The sequence below is a fragment of the Bos indicus x Bos taurus genome, chromosome 2 (genome assembly GCF_003369695.1).
Source record: "Bos indicus x Bos taurus breed Angus x Brahman F1 hybrid chromosome 2, Bos_hybrid_MaternalHap_v2.0, whole genome shotgun sequence".
Classification (NCBI taxonomy): Eukaryota; Metazoa; Chordata; class Mammalia; order Artiodactyla; family Bovidae; genus Bos; species Bos indicus x Bos taurus.
In genome coordinates, this window is record NC_040077.1 from 56,320,431 (window position 1) to 56,344,296 (window position 23,866).

Genomic DNA, 23,866 nt, shown 5'->3' on the forward strand with positions numbered 1-23,866 from the left:
TCTTACATCTGTGTGTGTGTGTATGCATGTGCATATCTGCGCACTCATGTGTATGTGTAGTAATATTTAAGGAGTCATGGAATGGATATAGGATGGACTGATTGGATCTCCTTGCAGTCCAAGTCTCAATAGTCTTCTCCAACACCACAGTTCAAAAAGCATCAAATCTTCAGTGCTCAGCTTTCTTTATAGTCCAACTCTCACATCCATGCATGACTACTGGAAAAACCATAGCTTTGACTAGACAGACATTTTTGGCAAAGTAATGTCTCTGCTTTTCAATTGCTATCTAGGTTGGTCATCACATTTTTTTACATGGAACAAGCATCTTTCAATTCCATAGCCACAGTCACTATATGCAGTGATTGGAGCCCAAGAAAATAAAGTCTGTCACTCTTTCCAGAGTTTCCCCATCTATTTTCCATGAAGTGATGGGACCAGATGCCATGATCTTAGTTTTCTGAATGTTGAGTTTTAAGCCAGCTTTTTCACTCTCCATTTTCACTTTCATCAAATTTACGCAGCTTACTTGATGTTTAACCTTTAAGAAATCACTTAGTGTGTTAGTAACTCAGTTGTGTCCGACTCTTTGCGACCCCATGGACTTTAGCCCGCCAGCCTCCTCTGTCCATGGAATTCTCCAGGCAAGAATGCTGGGGTTGCCATTCCTTTCTCCAAGAAATCACTTAAATTCTTTGAAATCTGCTGGCATTAAAAATAGTATTATTTTATGGGGTAGTTAAAGGATAACACAAATTTAAGTTACTTCTCTTACATTTTTATTTATTTATTTTACTTTTTAAAATAACAATCTCAAAAGGCTATGAAAAATAGACGTAATAGTATAGTGTGTCCTACCTATTGGTTTCTTAGCTTCAACAATTCTCACTTAGGATAAGTTTTATTTCTTAAATACATGCTTCTACTCTATGGATTATTTTGAAACAAATCTTAGCCATTAAAACATTCTATATGTATTTTAGTATATAAATGATAGGAAATTATATTTTGTTTTTATATACAAAATAACATTATTGTACCTTAAAAATAATACTTCTTTTTTATCAAATTACCCAAATTGCAATTTTTTGGAATAATCAATGGAATTGAATTTTAATTTACATTCAGTAAAGTCACTTAATGTAAGTATGCAATTTGATGACTTTTGAAAAATATATACGGTCATATAATTACCATCACAATCAAGATATATAGCATATCTCTGCACTCCACAAATTTTCCTCATGCATTTTTACTGTCTAGGATGTATGGTAGGTACATATTTAATTTTTAGGAAACAAAGAGCTTTCCAAACTGATTGTACATCATCTTACTGTCCTGCCAGCACTTTATGAAAGTTCTATTCTCACCACCATTGGAGTGAATATTAGTGTCCCTTTGTGGTTTTAATTTGCATTTTCCTATTATAATATTGTTCAGCATCTTTTCATGTTGTTACTAACCACATGTCTATCTTCTTTGTGAAATATTTGTTAAAGTCTTTTACTGATTTTTATGTATTTGTATTTTTTGCCTTCTTATGATGAAGTCCTGGGCTTTAAAATTTACTTTGGGTTCTAGTACTTTCCCTGATAATTATGATGTGTAGATTTTCTCCTAGTCTGTGGTTTGCCTTTTTTTTTAAATTATATATTTGAAGGCAAAATGTGTTAATTGTGAAGAATTTCAATTTATCAATTATTTCTTTTATTGTTCACACTTTTTATATTTATCAAAGAAATTTTTGCCCATCTCAAGGTCAAAATGGTATTGCTTTGTTTTTTCCAGAGGTTTTATAATTTAGGGGAAAACTATTCAGATTTTTGCCACTATGTATTAAGATACCTTGTAAATTGTTCATTGATTCCTTAATCAGTTTAAGGAAATTACCTTCTGTTTCTAATTTGTTGATTGTTTTATCATGAATGGGTGTTGATTTTTGTCAAATTTGATACTAATTGATTTTTTAATATGAAAGCAACATGACATTCATGAGAATAACCAAGCTTGACCATCATTGTCACTGTTTATACATGAAATTACATTTGCATTGCTATTTTATTTTGTTTGTTTAAAATATTTTCATTGATCTGAATAAGAAATACTGACCTGTAGATATTTTTTTTTCTTATAATACTTTTGTTGTATTTAGGTGTAGGTTTACTCTAGTCTCATGAAATGAGATGAAAAGTGTTTCTTCTTCCTTTCTTTTCTGAGAAAGTTTGTGTAGGTGTTCTTTCTTTCTTGCCTCTATGAGAGAATTCACCATTGGAATGAATTATCTGGGTCTGGAGGTCTTCCTCCCTCCCTTTCTTCCTCTCTCTTTCCTTTCTTTCTGTACACACGCACTCCTATATATATGTGTATATATATATATATCCATTACTCCAGTTTCATTTTTTAAATGCCTACCCTTTCCTCATGGATTTAATTTTGTACTTTTGTCAAAAATTATGTATATATCATGAATAGGCTATTTGGGGTTCCGTTCTGTCCATAAAAATTTTAGAATCAGTTTGATATTTCCGACAAACTCCCTTGCTGGAGTTTTGATTTGGATTTCAATATATTTATAGACAAACTATGTGAGAATTGATATCTTAATAGTAATGAATCTTGTGATTAATAAATATGGTATATTTTGACTTATTAAGGTCTTCTTTAATTCTCTCATTAATGTTTGTCAGTTTTCAGTATATAGATCTTATACATATTTTGTTAAATATATTTTAAGTATTTCATATTTATTATTATAGATATAATTTTTAAATTTTGAAGTAATTTTAGACTTACAAAAAAGTTAAAAATAATATAGAGCTCAATTATATCCTTTACCAATAATAAAATTCTTACCAAAATACAATTGTGATTTATATAAAATATTAATTGATATACAGATATTTTTCACATTTTTTACGTTGTACAACTGACATCTATTTTGTAACCAGGTTACAATCCTGGAATATACATTGCAATTGGTTGTTATGTTTCCTTATTTGCCTTTAATCTGAGATCGTGCCCTAACTGTATTTTCTCTTTTTTTACAAATACTTTTAATAAGTATTGTTCCATTTTCTTTAGGATATCCCTCAATTTTGGTTCTGAAGGATACTTCATCATAGTTAAATTCTGGTTAAAATTTTTGGGAGAAAAGCTACAATTGTGATGTTTTCTTCTTTCAACAGTATTATATCAAGGTGAACATCACATTGATATGTCTTATTAATGGTTATATTAACTTGATAATCATTTGGTTTGATCACTCAGATAACTTGACAGACATCTATACTCTTTTTCCCCCTTATGAAATTAATAAGCAGCTGATGGAAATAAGCAGTCTTTGAATTTTAATATTCATTTATGTATCCCTTAGCTATGCATCTCTAGTCCCATTCGCCCATTCCTACGCAACCATGAATCCACTTACTCTCTTTATAGATTTGTCTATCCTGGATATCTACTATAAATAGCATCATACAATATGTGATCCTCTGTGACTAGCTCCTTTAACTAGCATGTTTTCAGTATTCATTAATATTATATCATACAACATTTCTTTTCATTGCTGAACAATATTCCATTGTATAGAAGTATCGCATTTTGTTTATCCATTCATCAGTTATCAGTTGATGGATGTTGGGGTTGTTTCCACTCTTTGGCTATTATGAATAGTGTTGCAATGAATATTCATGTGCAAATTTTAGTGTGGAAATATATTTTCATTTCTCTATACCAATAGTGGACTTGATGTGTCACATAGAAACTGTTTAACAATTTGAAGTATTGTTAGACTGTTTTCTAAAGTGGTTGTACCATTTTACATTCTCACAACTAGTGTATGAGGGTTCATTTCTCTACATCCTTGCCAATAATTGTTATTATTTGTTTTTTGATTATATTCAACTGAATAGGTTTGAGGTAATATCTCATTCTGGTTTTAATCTGCATTTCCCTGTAGGTCAATCAATTCATTCTTTCATTCAACAGATATTATTGATTGTCTAATATGTACAAAATGCTGATCTAACTGGTTAGCATTTATCAGTGAACAAAATAGATAAAGATACCCACTTTCAGAAAGCTTATATTCCAGCAGGAGAAGACAGATAGCAAGTAGTAAACCTAAGTACAAAGTAGAAAAGCATCAGTTCAGTTAAGTTCAGTCACTCAGTCATGTCCGAGTCTTTGCAACACTATGGACTGCAAAACGCCAGACTGCCCTGTCCATCACCAACTCCGGGAACTTGCTCAAACTCATGTCCATCGAGTCAGTGATGCCATCCAACCATCTCGTTCTCTGTTGTCCCCTTCTCCTCCTGCCTTCAATAGAGTAGCATAGGGGAATTGGATGTGACATAGCAGAGGTATACAGGTTATAGTAACAAACTCAAGATAAACCTCTCTCATTGAAAAAGTGATATTTGAGCTAATTCTTGAAGGAATGAGCTTGTTTGCCATGTGGATATTTTGGAAGCAGAGTCTCTCAGGCATAGACAACAGCCACTGTGAAGACTTTGTGAGACTTAATGACTTTGTGAGACACATATGTGAGACGTAATTGAGAGTCTGCTGTAGCTAAAACAGAGAGAATGGGTGAGCATGAAGGTGATTCAGTACAGTTCAGTCGCTCAGTCGTGTCAGACTCTTTGCAACCCCATGAATTGCAGCACTCCAGGCCTCCCTGTCCATCACCAACTCCCGGAGTTCACTCAAACTTACGTCCATCGAGTCAGTGATGCCATCCAGCCATCTCATCCTCTGCTGTCCCCTTTTCCTCCTGCCCCCAATCCCTCCCAGCATCAGAGTCTTTTCCAATGAGTCAACTCTTCGCATGAGGTGGCCAAAGTACTGGAGTTTCAGCTTTAGCATCATTCCTTCCAAACAAATCCCAGGGCTGATCTCCTTTAGAATGGACTGGTTGGATCTCCTTGCAGTACAAGGGACTCTCAAGAGTCTTCTCCAACAACACAGTTCAAAAGCATCAATTCTTTGGTTCAGCTTTCTTCACAGTCCAACTCTCACATCCATACATGACCACTGGAAAAAACATAGTCTTGACTAGATGGACCTTTGTTGGCAAAATAATGTCTTTGCTTTTGAATCTAGGTTGGTCATAACTTTCCTTCCAAGGAGTAAGCGTCCGTAGCTGATAATATTAGAGAGGTAAAGGGGCCAGGTCTTATTTCTGCTTTATTGACTATGCCAAAGCCTTTGGCTGTGTGGATCACAATAAACTGTGGAAAATCCTGAAAGACATGGGAATACCAGACCACCTGACCTGCCTCTTGAGAAACCTATATGCAGGTTAGGAAGCAACAGTTAGAACTGGCCACGGAACAATAGACTGGTTTCAAATAAGAAAAGGAGTATGTCAAGGCTGTATATTGTCACTCTGCTTATTTAACTTCTATGCAGAGTACATCATGAGAAATGCTGGGCTGGATGAAGCACAAGCTGGAATCAAGATTGCCAGGAGAAATATCAATAACCTCAGATATGCAGATGACACCACCCTTATGGCAGAAAGTGAAGAGGAACTCAAAAGCCTCTTGATGAAAGTGAAAGAGGAGAGTGAAAAAGTTGGCTTAAAGCTCAGCATTCAGAAAACGAAGATCATGGCATCTGGTCCCATCACTTCATGGGAAATAGATGATGAAACAGCAGAAACAGTGTCAGACTTTATTTTTTTGGGCTCCAAAATCACTGTAGATGATGACTGCAGCCATGAAATTAAAAGATGCTTACTCCTTGGAAGAAAGTTATGACAAAGCACTGGGATGACCCATAGGGATGGTATGGGGAGGGAGGAGGGAGGAGGGTTCAGGATGGGTAACATATGTACACCTGTGGCAGATTCTTTTGATATGGCAAAACCAATACAATACTGTAAAGTTAAATAAAATAAAAATAAATAAAAGCAGAGACATTACTTTGCCAACAAAGGTCCGTCTAGTCAACTCTATGGTTTTTCCTGTGGTCATGTATGGATGTGAGAGTTGGACTGTGAAGAAAGCTGAGTGCTGAAGAATTGATGCTTTTAAACTGTGGTGTTGGAGAAGACTCTTGAGAGTCCCTTGGACTGCAAGGAGATCCAACCAGTCCGTTCTGATGGAGATCAGCCTGGAATTTCTTTGGAGGGAATGATGCTGAAGCTGAAACTCCAGTACTTTGGCCATCTCATGCGAAGAGTTGACTCATTGGAAAAGACTCTGATGCTGGGAGGTATTGGGGGAAGGAGAAGAAGGGGATGACAGGATGAGATGGCTGGATGGCATCACTGACTTTATGGACGTGAGTCTGAATGAACTCCGGAAGTTGGTGATGCACAGGGAGGCCTGGCATGCTGCGATTCATGGGGTCATAAAGAGTCTGACAGGATACAGGAACTGAGCGACTGAACTGAATTGAACTGAACTGAACTGATAGACCATTTCACTGACTTCAGAGGATCTTGAAAAAGATTAACAAACACAATCACCTCCAGATGTAAGAAGGATGATGCTGCTTTTACTCACTTTGTTTTTACATTTGTGTTATTTTAAAACTTTTGTTTTGAATTTCTGCTTCATCTAATAGCTTCCTGTTGAATAAAATTAATTTTATTGGGACACATTTTTAAAGCACACTCCTTAATGTTAAAAATTAAAGGAATTCAGATTTAATAACCATGCAAGACTCCAATTCTAAAAATAGACAGCGTTAGAAAAAAGCATTGCTCAAGAAACTGATGAGTGTTTGCTTCTAAGGAAAAAGATGTGAAGTTGGAAGTTGCATATGGGAAGGAGTGTGTGCATAATTATTTTGATTGTTAAAAATAAGTTGAATTCACTTGGTATATAAATTATACTCCAATGAATTTGACTGAGAAATAAAATAATATGCATAATTAAGGAAGATGTATATATGAAGTTATATATGATTATACAGTTATATCCTACAGTAATTTTTATTGAATTTGAGGTTTTCTTTAAGTATGTCTTTCAATTTGATTAATCAAGAATAATTTTAGGATAACATTACCATGTATTTATGAAAATTCAAATATACTTTTATGATTTACCTTCCCACTGTTATATATATATTTATAAATACATGCATATTTATTAAATTAACTATAGAGTAGTCTATGGCTACATGTGTAGCATTTACAAGGTATAATATATCAATAATATAATAATACACATTATATTATGATTTTATTTACATATACTTTTATATTACAAAAATAAAATGATTAAGTAAACATTTTAGATATAACCTTTAATCATACATCTTTTGTCACTTTACAAAGTGATATTTAAGAATTCAAACAAAGAATTCAAATTGTTTTTTTGTTTTTGTTTTGCTTTTGGCTAGCAATCCTAAGAATGTTCAGAAAAGCATGAACTTCCCTTTCCCTACATACAAAACAAACAAAAATCTTTTATTTCCAGAATTGTAAATCTTGTACTGCTCAATGTAACTCCATTACTTGCAGTTCTAATACTGAAGATGATAAGCGTTTCAAAACAGATAAAATCCATTCTCAAAGTTTGCATTAGAATATTTTGCAACATTTTAAAAAATAAGAATAAAACAAGTGTATTTAAAATTCTAAACCTACCTTTACAAACCTATTTAAATCATATTGCATTCATGCAAGTATAATTATAGCTAACATTTATGAAAAGCTTACTTGTGTGACCATGTTAAGGATTTTATATGTGTCATTTCTGAAATTTTATGATAAATATTAATTTCTCTTTTGTTATTTTAAAGGTGAGAAAGAGAGGCCTGGAAAAGTGAAATAACAAGCCCCAGGTTGCAAAATAAGAGAATGTTCTAGACATGTCCCAAACATTCTAACTTCAGAGCCCAGGCTCATTGTCCTAGGCAAAAGTTTCTTTTAAATGTAGGAAGTGTTAAGTTGTAGTCACATAATCACATACATTGAAAAATATATATTCATGCAAACAAATAATCATCCTTTTATGCAGGATAACTTTTAACTTCTTACAATGTAGCATTTAAAATAATATTTAAATTTTGTTTGATAGTAGGTATTTATTTGAAAAATTAAGACTAGTAATTCAGTATGGACAGTTTTATTTAGACAATGACCTAGAGAGTAATACTGTCAAATGCATGATATAATCCTGAGAAGATGATGTCTATCATTCTTCAGTAAGACATGTTGGTAATACCATTTATAAAGAAAAGAGTTTATCTTTCTGTACATAATAAAGTACAAAGTTGAATTCAAAGTTCATATAAAGGTATACTAAAAACAGAAAAGGAATAAATAAATACAAATGTGGGAAGAAAAAAACAAAAATATAAAGGGAAATGTCTTTTTAATCACTTATTGATTGATTTGATCAATTTGATCAATGATCAATCATTGAATGTTAAATATGTTCTATTCTACTTATCTATGCATAAAAATCTATTTATATATAGATTTGAAAAAAAAATGTTCTTATGATAGCCCCTGATGAGTGTTGTAATGAATGTGTGTTGAAACTGTCTGAATATGCTGAAGAAGCCATATTGCTTCAGGCAGCTGGGAAGGGATTCCCAAAAGAAATAACTCTTGAATTGGGTCTCACAATGAAAGGATTTGGAAGGAATTCAAAGCAGGAGGAACTAACTAAAAAATATACTACTTTTTTAAAAGTTTATTCTTTATGGATACAAATCAGTTTATGAGTCCCAAACTGTCTGTGATGTGAAAGTCGCTTAGTCATGTATGACTCTTTGTGACCCTGTAGACTATACAATTCATGGAATTCTCCAGGACAGAATACTGGAGTGGATAGCCTTTCCCTTCTCCAGGGGATTTTCCTAACCCAGGGATCGAATCCAGGTCTCCAAAATTGCAGGCAGATTCTTTACCAGTTGAGCTACAAGGTAAGCCCAAAAACTGTCTGCTGCTGCTGCTGCTAAGTCGCTTTAGTCGTGTCCGACCCTGTGCGACCCCATAGATGGCTGCCCATCAGGCCCCGCCATCCCTGGGATTCTCCAGGCAAGAACACTGGAGTGGGTTGCCATTTCCTCCTCCAATGCATGAAAGTAAAAAGTGAAAGTGAAGTCGCTCAGTCATGTCCGACTCTTAGCGACCCCATGGACAGCAGCCTACCAGGCTCCTCTGTCCAATGGGATTTTCCAGGCAAGAGTACTGGAGTGGGTTGCCACTGCCTTCTCCAAAAAAACTGTCTAAATATATCTAAATCAGAATTTTGGATAAACTGTAATTTCAGTAACTATAATCATATATGAAGGCAAGATAATCAAGACTTGCTCAAAGTCCATTTAGCATTGGCTGTAACACTTCAGGAACATCACAATTTTTTGTTTTTGTTTTTTCCTCATTAGTCTATTGAGTGATCTAAGAGAATATATTATCCATCCTGTTTCTTTGGGAAGGGAGCTGAGTCATTGCCTTTTACTATCATATTTTACAGAGTAAGAGTCCCAGGAAGCCAAAAGCCTATTCAAGGAAAAATAATGAGTCTCATAATAGGGTTCTTTCTACTACTTCTCTCAAGCATATCTACCAGATCTTTTCTCCATTCTCCTCCATTGTTCTCTTCCCCCTAAAGACTTAGCTATGTAGTCAAATGGCTCCCTGTCCTCTGGGTTTTGGTTGAGTGTGATCAATAGAGAGATCAGAAAGAGAGAGTATAAAATCAAAATAATTCATTCTCTAATCTCTCTCTGAAGAGTCCGCCCCTCTAAAAAAGGCTGGTAATTCTTCTCACACAATAAGTAGCCTTTTAGATGATTGCTGTGAATGCTGTTCTTTTCAAATTTGGTTGGACACTAATGACATTTAAACATTTTATATTTGTCCTGCAAACATACACAGACAAGTTAAATATAGATGTCTATCCGTAAGCTAAATATTTCTCAGTTTCAAGTTGCTCATTTACCTCATCGCCGTTTTTTCCCAGGCTAAAAAACAGCAATTGTTTCTTTGCAATCTGTAACACTTTGTCATGCCTGACTATGGTGGGGGCCAAGTTGTCATATCTCATAATGATCATTTATGATCTTGTCAGTGAGGTAATCGGATGGGATATTTGGAAAGCTTCCTGTTTGCTTGGCTTTTAAATTGTTTGATTTAATATTTATCATCTGGGTATTGGAAATATGTTGTCTGGCTTATAAAACTGAATTTTTTTTATTCCTTGATTAGTTCAAGCACTTCTACCAATAAAGTCCCAGTAAAGTTTCAAGATAGGAAAAGGCATATTTTAGTCTCTAAATTCCCAACACATAGCTTTAAGTCAATTGCAGTTGTGGATTACCAATTTACTTGTCCACGTATGAGGACACACATGAGATTAAGTGATAGTGTCAAGAAATACATTATCTGAATTGATTTTATTATTTTGAAACATGAACCTGTTTATAGGTTCAAGGTTAAAGTACCTGAAAGTAATGTCATAATGGTGTACTGCCACATAACATGGTAGCATGTGATTTATGATGACGAAGCTTCTATGTTGTAAATAAAAATGCTGATTAAGCTTGCAAGGTACAGTATTTAAGAAATTATAATAAAAATGTTTAACACAGAGATGAGAAAGCATAATTTGTGGATTTCACTTCTCTTTTCCACATGGAACTCTCAGCAGTGAAATGTCTAAAGTCAGCTCAATTCTTAGTGGAAACTATTGTACTCTGAAAGTAACATGCATAATTATAGACTAATTGAATGTTTTTTCCCCTTTCTCTGTGTCAGCAGAAGTAAAGAAGTAAACTACTAAGCTCAATCAGTATGAAAACTTACAAAGTTACCATATACCAAATTACTTTTGGTAGCAACCAAAAAAAAAACACTTTCATTGTGATAAGAATAACTATTCCTATCCAAAAAAAATAACTTTTAATTTATGTTTTCATTCTTAATGATTTAGCAGTGTTTACTATTTTGTTCATGTAAAATATGATGCTGAATAGAAAAAGGGATTGAGGAAATTGCTGCAGTCCCTAACTTAAGGAGCATATACGTAATAATAAGAGCAGTATATATACATATACATCTGATAATATCAAATAGTTTCTCCTATCTCTTTAACCAAGTTAGATTTTATATATACAAGTTAATTCAGATCTTAGTTGCTTTGGGTCTGAAATAGGCTCAAATCATTGAGTAAATATGTGGCTTTGGGCTTATTTCATAAACTTATTAAGCTTCAATCCTCATCAATAAAATATGAACTGAAATAGTAATCACCACATAAGTTAGTTTGAGATTAAATTTGGTATGATGCATACAATACATGCATATCCTATATATCGTAAGCATTCAGGAAGTGTTAACTCTTCATAAGAGTTAACTACCATTATTTGAAAAAAAATGGTAAAAGGATGAATGAATGGTGAGTGACGAAAACCCTTGTGAGTTCTGATAAAAAGTTTAATAGAGAATCATTAGCTTGCAAATATTTCCCTAATATTTGTATTCTTCATCTTTCTCGCTCAAAATATCAAAAGTATTATGCTTTGTCTGGACAAATGCAGTTGATCTAAGCTCGTCTCCCTGAAACTCTTTTTGCTCTTATCTAATCTACTGTCTCAGAGAAGGCAATGGCACCCCACTCCAGTACTCTTGCCTGGAAAATCCCATGGACAGAGGAGCCTGGTGGGCTGCAGTCCATGGGGTCACTAAGAGTTGGACACGACTGAGCAACTTCACCTTCACTTTTCACTTTCATGCACTGGAGAAGGAAATGGCAACCCACTCCAGTGTTCTTGCCTGGAGAATCCCAGGGACAGAGGAGCCTAGTGGGCTGCCATCTATGGGGTCGCACAGAGTTGGACACGACTGAAGCGACTTAGCAGCAGCAATCTACTGTCTACACCAGAGGCAGAATAATCTTTAAACTACAAAGCAATAATGACATTGGTATGCTTGAAAATTAATAATTTGCTACTACTTTCAGAACACACTCACGACCTTGGCCTATAGGAAGGAAGGCCCTACATATTTGCCCTTCTGTCCCTTCTCACCAGGCTCCTCATTGGCTCTTCTTCCCAGATGTCTGAGTGATAATCATGCTGACTTAACCTCTTCTCCTTTTCTCAGCACTTCCTCTTCCCCCTTCCTCTCAGCTTTTGACCATGCATCCCCACTGTCAAAAGCTTTGCCTTCTCTTTTCATCCCACTACCTATTCATCCTTACTTCTCTCAGGAAAATCTTCCCAGGTAGCGCAATATAGAAGTTATCATTTTCTAGTTATATTTCTATCATAACTTGTAATCTTTCCTTTATTTTGTTGATTTAAAAATATTTATTGAAGTTTAAGTAGATATAAATCTTAAAACCTGACTCTTCAAAAAGGAACAAAGTAAAGCAGTCTTATTTGGCTACTGTTTCTATACCAAGCTTCCCAGGTGGCACTAATGGTAAAGTACCTGCCTGCCAATACAGGAGACAGCCAGGTCAATCTCTGGGTGAGGAAGATCCCCTGGAGGAGAAAATGGCAACCCACTTCAATACTCTTGCCTGGAGAATCCCATTGACAGAGGGGCCTGGTGAGCTACAATCCATGGGGTTACAAAGAGTTGGACTTGACTGAAGTGACTTAGAACTTGTGCACCTTATAACCAAGTACCATTGACTGGGTGATTTAAACAACAGGTGTTCATTTCTCATGGTTCTGGCTGAGGAATCTGAGCTGAGCATGCCAGCATGTTTGGGTTCAAGTGACAACCTTCTTCCTGGCTTGCAGTGGCTCCTTTCTTGCTGCATATCCTCCCATGAAGAACAAGAGAGATCTTTCCTTCTTCCAATAAGTGCATGGATCCCATCACAGGGCCCTTGCCCTCATGACTTCATCTAACTTAATTACCTCCCAAAGGTTTCACCTACGAGTATCACATGGTGGGTTACAAGGTTAAGATTTCAACATATGAATTTCAGTACTACACAAACATTCAGTTCATAACATTATTTTAGGTGATCTTTTATACTTCTGAAATATTAACTATGGAGTAACATGTTATTCCCAAAGAAATGCAAATGAGGAATGTTAAATTAAACTTTTACATTTGCTAAGAATCATAAGTCTTTTCAGATTTGCTATAGGGTAAAAACTCTGGAGGAGGGCATGGCAACCCACTCCAGTATTCTTGCCTAGAGAATTCCCATGGACAGAGGAGCCTGGTGGGCTACAGTCCATAGAGTCAGATGTGACTGAATGACTAAGCACAGCACAGCACACAGGGTAAAAAGTCCATTTTAACATTAGTTTTCCATGTTCTGTATTTGTGTGTGTGTGTGTGTGTGTTTGTGTTTTTGGAGGGGTGAAACCACTATTATACAGCAGTGTGTCTTTCACTTAGATCAGTAAAATTGTTCTGAGCACAGAGCACAGAAGAACATTTTAGAATTCTCTTGTCCCTTTGTAAAATAAAGGGTTCTAATATGTGACAGATCAAGAAAGACATCTTTCTATCATCTTTAAAAGAAATAAATTTTGGATATAGTTGCTTTTTTTAAATTAAACTTTTTAAATTGATTTTACTTAATCTCAACAAACTTTAGATAGCTCATGTGTCCGTCAATTTGTAAATATAAATACATATATATATATTTAATCCAAAATGATAAATAATTAGATTTGTGTGGTAAGATTATTATTTATTTTATTTTTGTGCTTTTCTCTGTTTTATAATTCTTGCTTTTTAAAGTGAATTCCCAAACAGCAGCCTCAGCAACACTTGGAAGTTTGTTAGAAATGAAGAATCTGAGGTTCCAATCTTAATTTAGTGAATCAGAATATGAGTTTTAACAAATCTCAAAGTGAATTGTATGTACATTTCCACTTGAGAAACATTGTCCTATAGAATAAAAATTACTTATATAATCAGAATAAAAATGAATTGTTTCTATAAGAGAGTAATTGTCAGTTAAGAATGGATGAGGGAAAATTTTGGAAATTAGGAAGGTGACATTGTTAATTATCTCATACTAATTTAGAGTTTGATATAGGATGGAGTAGTGAAAGAGGACTATTTTTTTAAATTATCACATTCTCAGGATTATCAGTTTTCTTAAAATCACATCAGTTTTAGTGGTTAGTAAATGGTTTAACCCTAAGAATGTTTTAATTCCTAAGAAGGCAATATGTGGCACTACGAAGGGTATTTGTTTCTTAAGGATCATTCCCATGTAGTCATCATTCATGTGAAAGTTCCTTTATAATTTATTTATTTTTTCTGATTACTGGAAAAGTAATATATCCATGTCTCTGTTTAACATATTTAATATCTCAAGGCCAAAGAATCTAATTTATTTGTTTATTTCTACAAAAATATTTCTATTGAGTTTTCTTAGCTTGATTTTTATATAAAAATAACTATTTTATAATAGACCTGGAGGCACAAATTACAAAAGTTACTATTTAAACTTATCTATGACAGGTAAATTAGACAAATATAATATATATAGCAATATAACATGGAGAAGGCAATGGCACCCCACTTCAGTACTTTTGCCTTGAAACTCCCATGGACGGAGGAGCCTGGTAGGCTGCAGTCCATGGGGTCACAAAGAGTCAGACACGACTGAGCGACTTCACTTTCACTTTTCACTTTCATACATTGGAGAAGGAAATGGCAACCCACTCCAGCATTCTTGCCTGGAGAATCCCAAGGACAGAGGAGGCTGCCATCTATGGGGTCACACAGAGTCGGACACGACTGAAGCGACTTAGCAGCAGCAATATAAGATAGTCAAAACATTTCTGCATATATCCTTATAACAGCCCTGTGAAATTGTTGAAACATGTTTTAATCACCTCCATAATAAAGATGAAAAAGCTACATTTTTTTTTTTTTTTTTAAGTAAAGCATCTTCCCCAAATCCACTCTGCTCAAGAATGATCATGCTTCCATTTGTATGTGGGCCTAATGAGCCCTTCCCATTATAACACAATGATTTTCAAAATAGAGATAATTGAGTAAATTCTGTATCTGTGAATTGGATGTTGATTATCAAGCCCTCCTGATTGTGATGTTGAAAAGCAAAAAGCCAATTCCTTTATTCAAAATATGCTCCAACATCACCATTTATGTATTTTGTCCACAATAAGGAGACAAAAATTTCTTCTAAATGAAACCAAGCAAAATAATCTATATCAATGTCTTGAAAGGTATTCTTTGAACTTTTTGCTGTCTTAGAGGCAAATTATTATAGACTTCACTTCTTTAAGGCTTAGCGTCCTTTCTTTCCTTCTTCTTTTGCATGTTTACTATTCAGTTACTAAAATTATATCTCATCTCCTTGCTAGAAGAGAAAATTCATATTGGTTTCTCTCTTCTAGAAATCTGAGTACTTCATTTACCTAAGAGGTATGCTTAAATTTTAAACCATCCCTTAGATCATTCACTGATTTTCCAGAGTTCAGAGGAGCTATTTGGATAGGTTCCTTATGGATTAGATTAAGAAGCAAAAGTTAAGAAAAAATGACTAGACAACAAATATGTCTATTTTCTGATTTGTCCTTCTAAATGCTGTTGCAGTCATATATACTTAATGTTATTTCTGAAAATACTCTTTAAAAATTTCTGGCCTTTATTTTAAAAAATTCAGATATGATTTACATACATTAAAATTTAAATATTTAAATTGTAAAAATCTTCACACACATATGCGTGCACATAATCTGTGAGTCATCATCACATCAAGATAATGAACATATTAATGAGTTCTACAGATTTTGTTATTTCCCTTTTTAATCCTTTTGTTCCCACTCTACTCCTTCCCACTGTATCGCCAGAAAGCGTTGTTGTTGTTGTTGTTTTGTTGTTGTTACTACAGATTATTTCTCATTTTGTAGAAGTTTATATGAATGGCAGCATATACTTTATACTCCCTTTTGTCTCGCTTCTTTCACTCAGCATGATTATTTTGAAACTTATGCACAGTGTGACATACATCAATAATTCATCCTTTTTATTTCTCAGTAGTATTACATTGAATGTTTTAAGGAAAAATAGTATATATGACACTTGTCAAAATGGTAAATGAGACTTTATTCAGAACTATCAGGATAGATATAGAGATTACTACAGCGGGGTTTTGCAGTAGAAGACAGAGACTGAGCTCAACTATAAATAGAAGGAAAAGTAGACATTTATAGCCAGGAAGCAAACAGGCCATCAGTGGATGGACAATTACTAAGAGGAAATGTCAGAGGTAAGGGAAAATTCTGGCTAAAGTGACCTCACATGATTCTTGGTGAAGAGAGACTTAAGTGATAAGAATTTGATCCCCAATCTGAATGTTTTTTATTTTGTTTTCTTGCCTAATTATACAGGCTATTAACCCTAGGATAATGTTTGGTAGAAATAGTATCAATGATTATTCCTGTCTCATTTCTAGTTTTATTTCTATTCCTAGTTCCAGTCTGAGTTTCTGTCAGGAATGGATGCTCGATCCAACCAATAAATTCTCTGCTTTCATTGAGATATTCCTAGGGGATTTCTTATTTTGCCTGTTAATGTGATAAATTATACTGATAGGCTTTAAAAATGCTAATAAACCTGTATTCCTTGAATAAACCTCACTGCATCATTCAGTTCAGTTCAGTCACTCAGTAATGTCCGACTCTTTGTGACCCCATGAATTGCAGCACACCAGGCCTCCCTATCCATCAAGAACTCCCAGAGTTCACTCAAACTCATGTCCATCTAGTCAGTGATGCCATCCAGCCATCTCATCCTCTGTCATCCCCTTCTCCTCCTGCCCCCAATCCCTCCCAGCAACAGAGTCTTTTCCAATGAGTCAACTCTTCACATAAGGTGGCCAAAGTACTGGAGTTTCAGCTTTAGCATCATTCCTTCCAAAGAACACCCAGGACTGATCTCCTTTAGAAAGGACTGGTTGGATCTCCTTACAGTCCAAGGGTCTCTCAAGAGTCTTCTCCAACACCACAGTTCAAAAGCATCAATTCTTCGGCACTCAGCTTTCTTTACAGTCCAACTCTCACATCCATACATGACTACTGGAAAACCCATAGCCTTGACTAGACAAACCTTTGTTGGCAAAGTAATGTCTGTGCTTTTCAATATACTATCTAGGTTGGTCATAACTTTTCTTCCACGGACTAAGTGTCTTTTAATTTCATGGCTGCAATCACCATCTGCAGTGATTTTGGAACCCCCCAAAAATAAAGTCTGACACTATTTCCACTGTTTCCCCATCTATTTCCCATGAAGTGATGGGGCCAGATGCCATGATATTCATTTTCTGAATGCTGAGCTTTAAGCCAACTTTTTCACTCTCCTCTTTCACTTTCATCAAGAGGCTTTTGAGTTCCTCTTCACTTTCTGCCATAAGGGTGGTATCATCTGCTTATCTGAGTTTATTGATATTTCTCCCAGCAATCTTGATTCTAACTGTGCTTCTTCCAGCCCAGTGTTTCTCATGATGTACTCTGCATATAAGTTAAATAAGCAGGGTGACAATATACAGCCTTGACGTACTCCTTTTTCTATTTGGAACCAGTCTGTTGTTCCATGTCCAGTTCTAACTGTTGCTTCATTATGTATTGCTAATATTGTTGATCTCAAAAAGCTATCTTTTAGTTTCATTGATTTCCCCTGATTTTTTATTTCCTATTCCTATTTACTTGTACACTCTTCCAACTTTTATTTAATTTAGTAAATGTGATTCTTGGACCCATGTAAATTTTGGAAACTCTTTTCTCTAATCCTTTTGAATGCCTCATGCACATGTGAGGTGCTTAGTTCAGTTCAGTTCAGTTCAGTCACTCAGTTACGTCCGATTTTTTGCAACCCAATGGACTGCAGTATGCCAGGCTTCCTTGTCCATCACCAATTCCTGGAGCTTGCTCAAACTCATGTACATCGAGTAGGTGATGTTGTCCAACCATCTGTCATCCCCTCCTCCTCCTGCCTTCAATGTTTCTCAGCATCAGGGTCTTTTCCAGTGAGTCAGTTCTTCACGTCAGGTTGCCAAAATATTGGAGTTTCAGCTTCAGCATCAAGTCCTTCCAATGAATATTCAGGACTGATTTCCTTTAGGATGAACTGGTTGGATTTCCTTGCAGTCCAAGGGACTCTCAAGGGTCTTCTCCACACCACAGTTCAAAACATCAATTTTTCAGCATTCAGCCTTCTTTATGGTCCAATTCTCCCATCTATGAATGACTACTGGAAAAACCATAGCATTGACCATATGGACAAAGTAATATCATTAGCAAAGTAATGTCTGTGCTTTTTAATATGCTATCTAGGTTGGTTAGAGCTTTCCTTTCAAGGAGCAAGCATCTTAGTTTCATGACTGCAGTCACCATCTACAATGATTTTGGAGACCAAGAAAATAAAGTCTGTCATGTTTCCAAAGTTTCCCCATCCATTTGCCATGAAGTGATGGGACCAGATGCCATGATCTTAGTTTTCTGAAAGTTGAATTTTAAGCCAACTTTTTCACTCTCCTCTTTCACTTTCATCAAAAGGCTCTTTAGTTCTTCTTCACTTTCTTCTATAAAGGTGGTGTTATCTGTGCATCTGAGGTTATTGATATTTCTCCCAGCAATCTTGATTCCAGCTTGTGCTTCATCCAGCCCAGCATTTTGCATGATGTACTCTGCATATAAGTTAAATAAGCAGGGTGACAATATACAGCCTTGATGTACTCATTTTCCAATTTGGAACTAATCTGTTGTTCCATGTCCAGTTCTAATTGTTGCTTCTTGACCTGCATTCAGATGACTTGCCTACTTTCTCAGGAGGAAAGTCATGTGTTCTGGTATTTCCATCTCTTTAAGAAGTTTCCGCACTTTGTTGTGATCCACACAGTCAAAGGCTTTGACATAGTCAATAAAGCAGAAGCAGATGCTTTTCTGGAACTCTCTTGCTTTTATTATGATCCAGTGGATGTTGGCAATTTGATCTCTGCTTCATCTGCCTTTTTGAAATCCAGCTTGAAAATCTGGAATTTCATGGTTCATGTACCATTGAAGTCTGGCTTGGAGAATTTGAGCATTACTTTTGCTAGCATGTGAGATGAGTGCAATTGTGTGGTAGTTTAAGGATTCTTTGGCATTACCTTTCTTTGGGGTTGGAATGAAAACTGACTTTTTCAAGTCCTGTGGCCACTGCTGAATTTTTCAAATTTGCTGGCAAATTGAGTGTAGCATTTTAACAGCCTCGTCATTTAGGATTTGAAATAGCTCAACTGGAATTCCACCACCTCCACTCGCTGTGTTCCTAGTGATGCTTCCTAATGCCCACTTGACTTCACATTCCAGGATGTCTGGTTGTAGGTAAGTGATTATACTATCATGATCATCTGGGTCATGAAGACCTTTTTTGTATCGTTCTTATGTGTATTCTTGCCACCTCTTCTTAATATCTTCTGCTTCTTTTAGGTCCATACTGTTTCTGTCATTTTTTGTGCCATCTTTACATAAAATATTCCCTTGGTATCTCTTTCTTGAAGAGATCTCTAGTCTTTCTCATTCTATTGTTTTTCTCTATTTCTGTGCATTGATCACTGAGAAAGGCTTTCTTATGTCTCCTTGCTATTATTTGGAACTCTTCATTCAAATGTGTATATCTTTCCTTTTCTCCTTTGCCTTTAGCGTCTCTTTCTTTTCCCACTATTTGTAAGACCTTCTCAGATAACCATTTTGCTTTTTTGCATTTATTTTCCTTGGAGTTTTTATTGATTACTGCCTCCTGTACATGTCATGGATGTAGGATGTCATGAACCTCTGTCCATATTTCTTCAGGCACTCTCTTGATCAGATCTAATCCCTTGAATCTCTTTCTCACTTCCACTGTATAATCATAAAGGATTTGATTTAGGTCATACCTGAATGGTCTTCTGGCTTTCCCTACTTTCTTCATTTTCAGTCTGAATTTGGCAATAAGGAGTTCATGATCTGAGCCACAGTCAGCTCCAGGTCTTGTTTTGCTGACTGTATAGAACTTCTGCATCTTTGGCTGCAATGAATATAATCAGTCTGATTTTGGTATTGACCATCTGATGATGTCCATGTGTAGAATCTTCTCTTGTGTTGTTGGAAAAGCATGTTTGTTATGACCAGTGTGTTCTCTTGGCAAAACTCTGTTAGACTTTGACCTGCTTTGTTTTGTACTCCAAGGGCAAATTTGCCTGTTACTCCAGGCATCTCTTGACTTCCTGCTTTTGCGTTCCAGTCCCCTATAATGAAAAGGACATCTATTTTGAGTATTAGCTCTAGAACATCTTGTAGGTCTTCATAGAATCGTTGAACTTCAGCATTACTGGTTGGGGTATGGACTTGGATTACTGTGATATTAAATGATTTGCCTTGGAAATAACAGAGATCATTCTGTCATTTTGGGGATTGCACCCCAGAAGTGTATTTCAGTTTTTTGTTGACTATGAGGCCTACTCCATTTCTTCTAAGGGATTCTTGCCCACAGTAGTAGATATAATGGTCATCTGAGTTAAATTCACCCATTCAGTATTCTTGCCTTGAGAACCCCATGAACTGTATGAAAAGGCAAAATGATATGAGACTGAAAGATGACCTCCCCAGGTCAGTAGGTGCCCAATATGCTACTGGAGAAGAGTGGAGAAATAACTCTAAAAAGAATGAAGAGACAGAGCCAAAGCAAAAACAACACCCAGTTGTTAATGTGACTGGTGATGGAAGTACAGTCTGATGCCATAAAGAACAGCATTGCATAGGAACCTGGAATGTTATGTCCATGAATCAAGGCAAATGTGCTTAGTACATGGCTGAATACTCCAGGAGGACCCTGTGCAGGTATCCAGAGTTCCCTTTCTGTTGCATTCTTTTCTCTGACACGCTGCCTTGTGAGATCTAACCGTATCACTCTCCAATAACTCCCATCACTCTTAGCTCTCTCCACTCAGAGAGTTCCCTGAACTCTGTTGAGTCCCTCTGCACGGTGTCACTGTTGGTCAGTATCTCAGGCTATAAACTCTGGAGGTTATGGGACTCACGTGGTTAGTTCCTGTTACACAGGAATCACTGTCATTTCTTACCTGATATCCAATTTGTTGAAAAGCCTTGTTTTATATATTTTGGTTAGTTTTTTAGTTGTTTTATTGGGAAGGGAAATCTAGTCCCTTTTACTTCATCTTCGTCTGAGTGAAACTTGTTGGTCTTTACTTTTAAATTTTTATTTCTAATGCGTGGATAACCTGTTAAATCCATTTGTGTTGTCTAAAGGAATAACCTGGATCAAATTGTATTGTGTATTTTGTATACAGTTCTGAAAGCTTAATGAGTATTTACTACATATCTAATGATTTCTTAATAAAAATATTTGATAGTAATAACAGTTAATCTCATATTTTTGTCTTGATTTTGGTTTATAATACTAAAAGTACACATTTGCTTAAAGTGAATGACTATTAAATAGAAATATACTTCAAAATATTAAGTAAGCACATTACAAAAGGTAAGGATGGTTATGATATTTAAAATAAACCTTAATACAGTTAGTGAAATGTATTTTTATCTGATTATTTCAATTGATTAAAATAAATGAATAATATCTTTTTTGAGCAAAAACATATGCAGAAATTTTCATTTTTAAAAATATGATATTTTACTTTATTTTAGGTGATTGTCAAATCTGGGCCAGGAACTTTTCTCAGTCTGGCTGTATATGACAATTATATCTTCTGGTCAGATTGGGGAAGAAGAGCTATCCTGCGTTCTAACAAGTACACAGGAGGAGATACAAAAATTCTTCGTTCTGATATTCCACATCAACCAATGGGTATCATAGCTGTTGCTAATGACACCAATAGCTGTAAGTTACCATAGAAAGCAAATTTATTCCTTAATGATATAGTCTCTCAAAAACATATATATGTGAAAAAAAAACCCATATATATGTGTGTATATATGTATATATATATATATATATAAGTATATATATATAAGTAATACTTAGTTGGATTTTGTTTTCTTACTGTTTCTGGGGCTACTATTCATGCTTTGATCATTGAATATATTGAAATTGAACATTTTATGGAAATTTTGTAGTTCTTAATTTATCACCAGAGGAATGATTCACTTTTAATTATTAGTTTCTGGATATCTATTTCACACTTTCTCACTCCTCTTATTTTTGGTGATTCAAATCAAGTTGTTTTCAAGAAAATAATACTTGTTTTACAAGCTTTGCATCTGGCCTAATTTTTTTTTTTTTTAATCACTGAAATACCTACAGAATTGCAGTTTGCAGTATTTATGTAGTTTCTGGAGGTACCAGTGTATTGAATGACAAATATGTTAGAAAATGTAGAGATTTGTTACATATTTTTCAATGTACTTATTATTTGGAATCTTTAGATTTTCAAAAGCCCTGTATCTTCCTTGTTCATGAGATATTTTGAGAGATTGAGGTTGTCTGACATTTCACTGCTAATCTACAGTAACACAGTACAGGAATTCAGTATAAAATGTCACCAATAAAACCTCTTCATTGCAGGTGAACTTTCTCCATGTGCATTATTGAATGGAGGTTGCCATGACTTGTGCCTTTTAACTCCTAATGGCAGAGTGAATTGTTCCTGCAGAGGGGATCGAATATTGCTGGAAGACAACAGATGTGTGAGTAAGTAAAGAGAATTAAGATGTGATGGGACACATAACTGCTCAAAATGGCACACATGGACATTGGAATTGTTTTAGCATATGTTTGACGTTGTACTCTTCTCCATTATTAGAGACCCTGTTGGCTTATCTCTCTATTCTAAGAAGAGCTGTTTACCATTCTACGTATAGCACCATGTGATAGGTAATAATAACCCAAAGAGTGATAAATGTTGTATCCTCTGATTATGGCTGGAAGATGTTGGGTAAACTGGAGAAATACCTATACACAATGATATCTGAAAACTTAGGAGTTATGACTTTAAGAATTCAATCAATAGCAAAATTAATTAAAGCCAAAATAAACCAGTGTACAGACAGTAGCTTAGTAGTGAACCCACTCACAGTCGGTCAGAGTATGTAAATGAGAAAGAATGTCTCACACAATTTATTTGTAGTCATTTCTGAACTGTTAATTAAAAATGTAACATTGCAGCCTTGTGTGATGTTTATACCTCCCAAAGGCATTACAATTTTTAATTAGTACCATTACAGTATATACTTATTAACAGCTAAGTTTCCCAAACTGTTTCTACTGTAAATAACGGTTCAAGTGTTCTAATATTGTCATGAAAATTATCCAGCAACATAAAAAGGGTTAATTTCTCTTTAACATCAAGACTAGTTGTGAGTAAGAAAGACAGGAGAGAAGCATTTTGGAAAACTAAAATTGGTAAACTCTTATGATGTGTTCAGTTTTTTTTTCTCCTCATCTGTATATTCATCTCATATCTTTCATCTTAGAAAATCAATAGAGTTGGATATGTCTACATTATAAAAATAAGAATCATAAGCTGAAAGTATTTTTCAGTTACATCTTTTGTCTTCTTTCAGTCTTTGTATACCAGAAGGATCTTCTCTTTTGCCTGTTCTTTATTTTAATACAAATAAGTGTGATTCATGGATTCATGTACACTTGGAAACTTTTTTCTAATACAAACACTTTGACATAATTTTTTTAACCAGGAGAACTACTACACCTAATGCAAGAACATATACATATTTTCTCACTTTGTGTGTTGGCACATAATCCAAAAGGGCATTTCTTAGCAAAATAGTAAAAGACTTTAAGAATGTGCTGAGGCAAACAAGGGAGTGATGTAATTGGCCAGTAGACAGTTAATTTCAATAATTTGGGCCACAAATTCCAATGTTTCTTCATTACCTAACATTTCCCGGAATTTCTCAAGCAATTGCTTAAACTCTCCATTTCAGTTTGCCT

General features: G+C 35.1%; 1 protein-coding gene across 3 annotated transcripts in view; it reads left to right on the forward strand.

Moving 5' to 3' along the window:
* LRP1B (LDL receptor related protein 1B) overlaps window positions 1-23,866 on the forward strand; it is a 2,173,551-nt gene that overhangs the window by 1,821,384 nt on the left and 328,301 nt on the right. For all 3 annotated transcript variants that reach the window (XM_027561670.1, XM_027561656.1, XM_027561663.1), the window contains 2 exons: window positions 21,604-21,796; window positions 22,481-22,606. In XM_027561670.1, coding sequence (XP_027417471.1) covers window positions 21,604-21,796; window positions 22,481-22,606 — 319 coding nt within the window. The remainder of the gene's footprint in view (window positions 1-21,603; window positions 21,797-22,480; window positions 22,607-23,866) is intronic.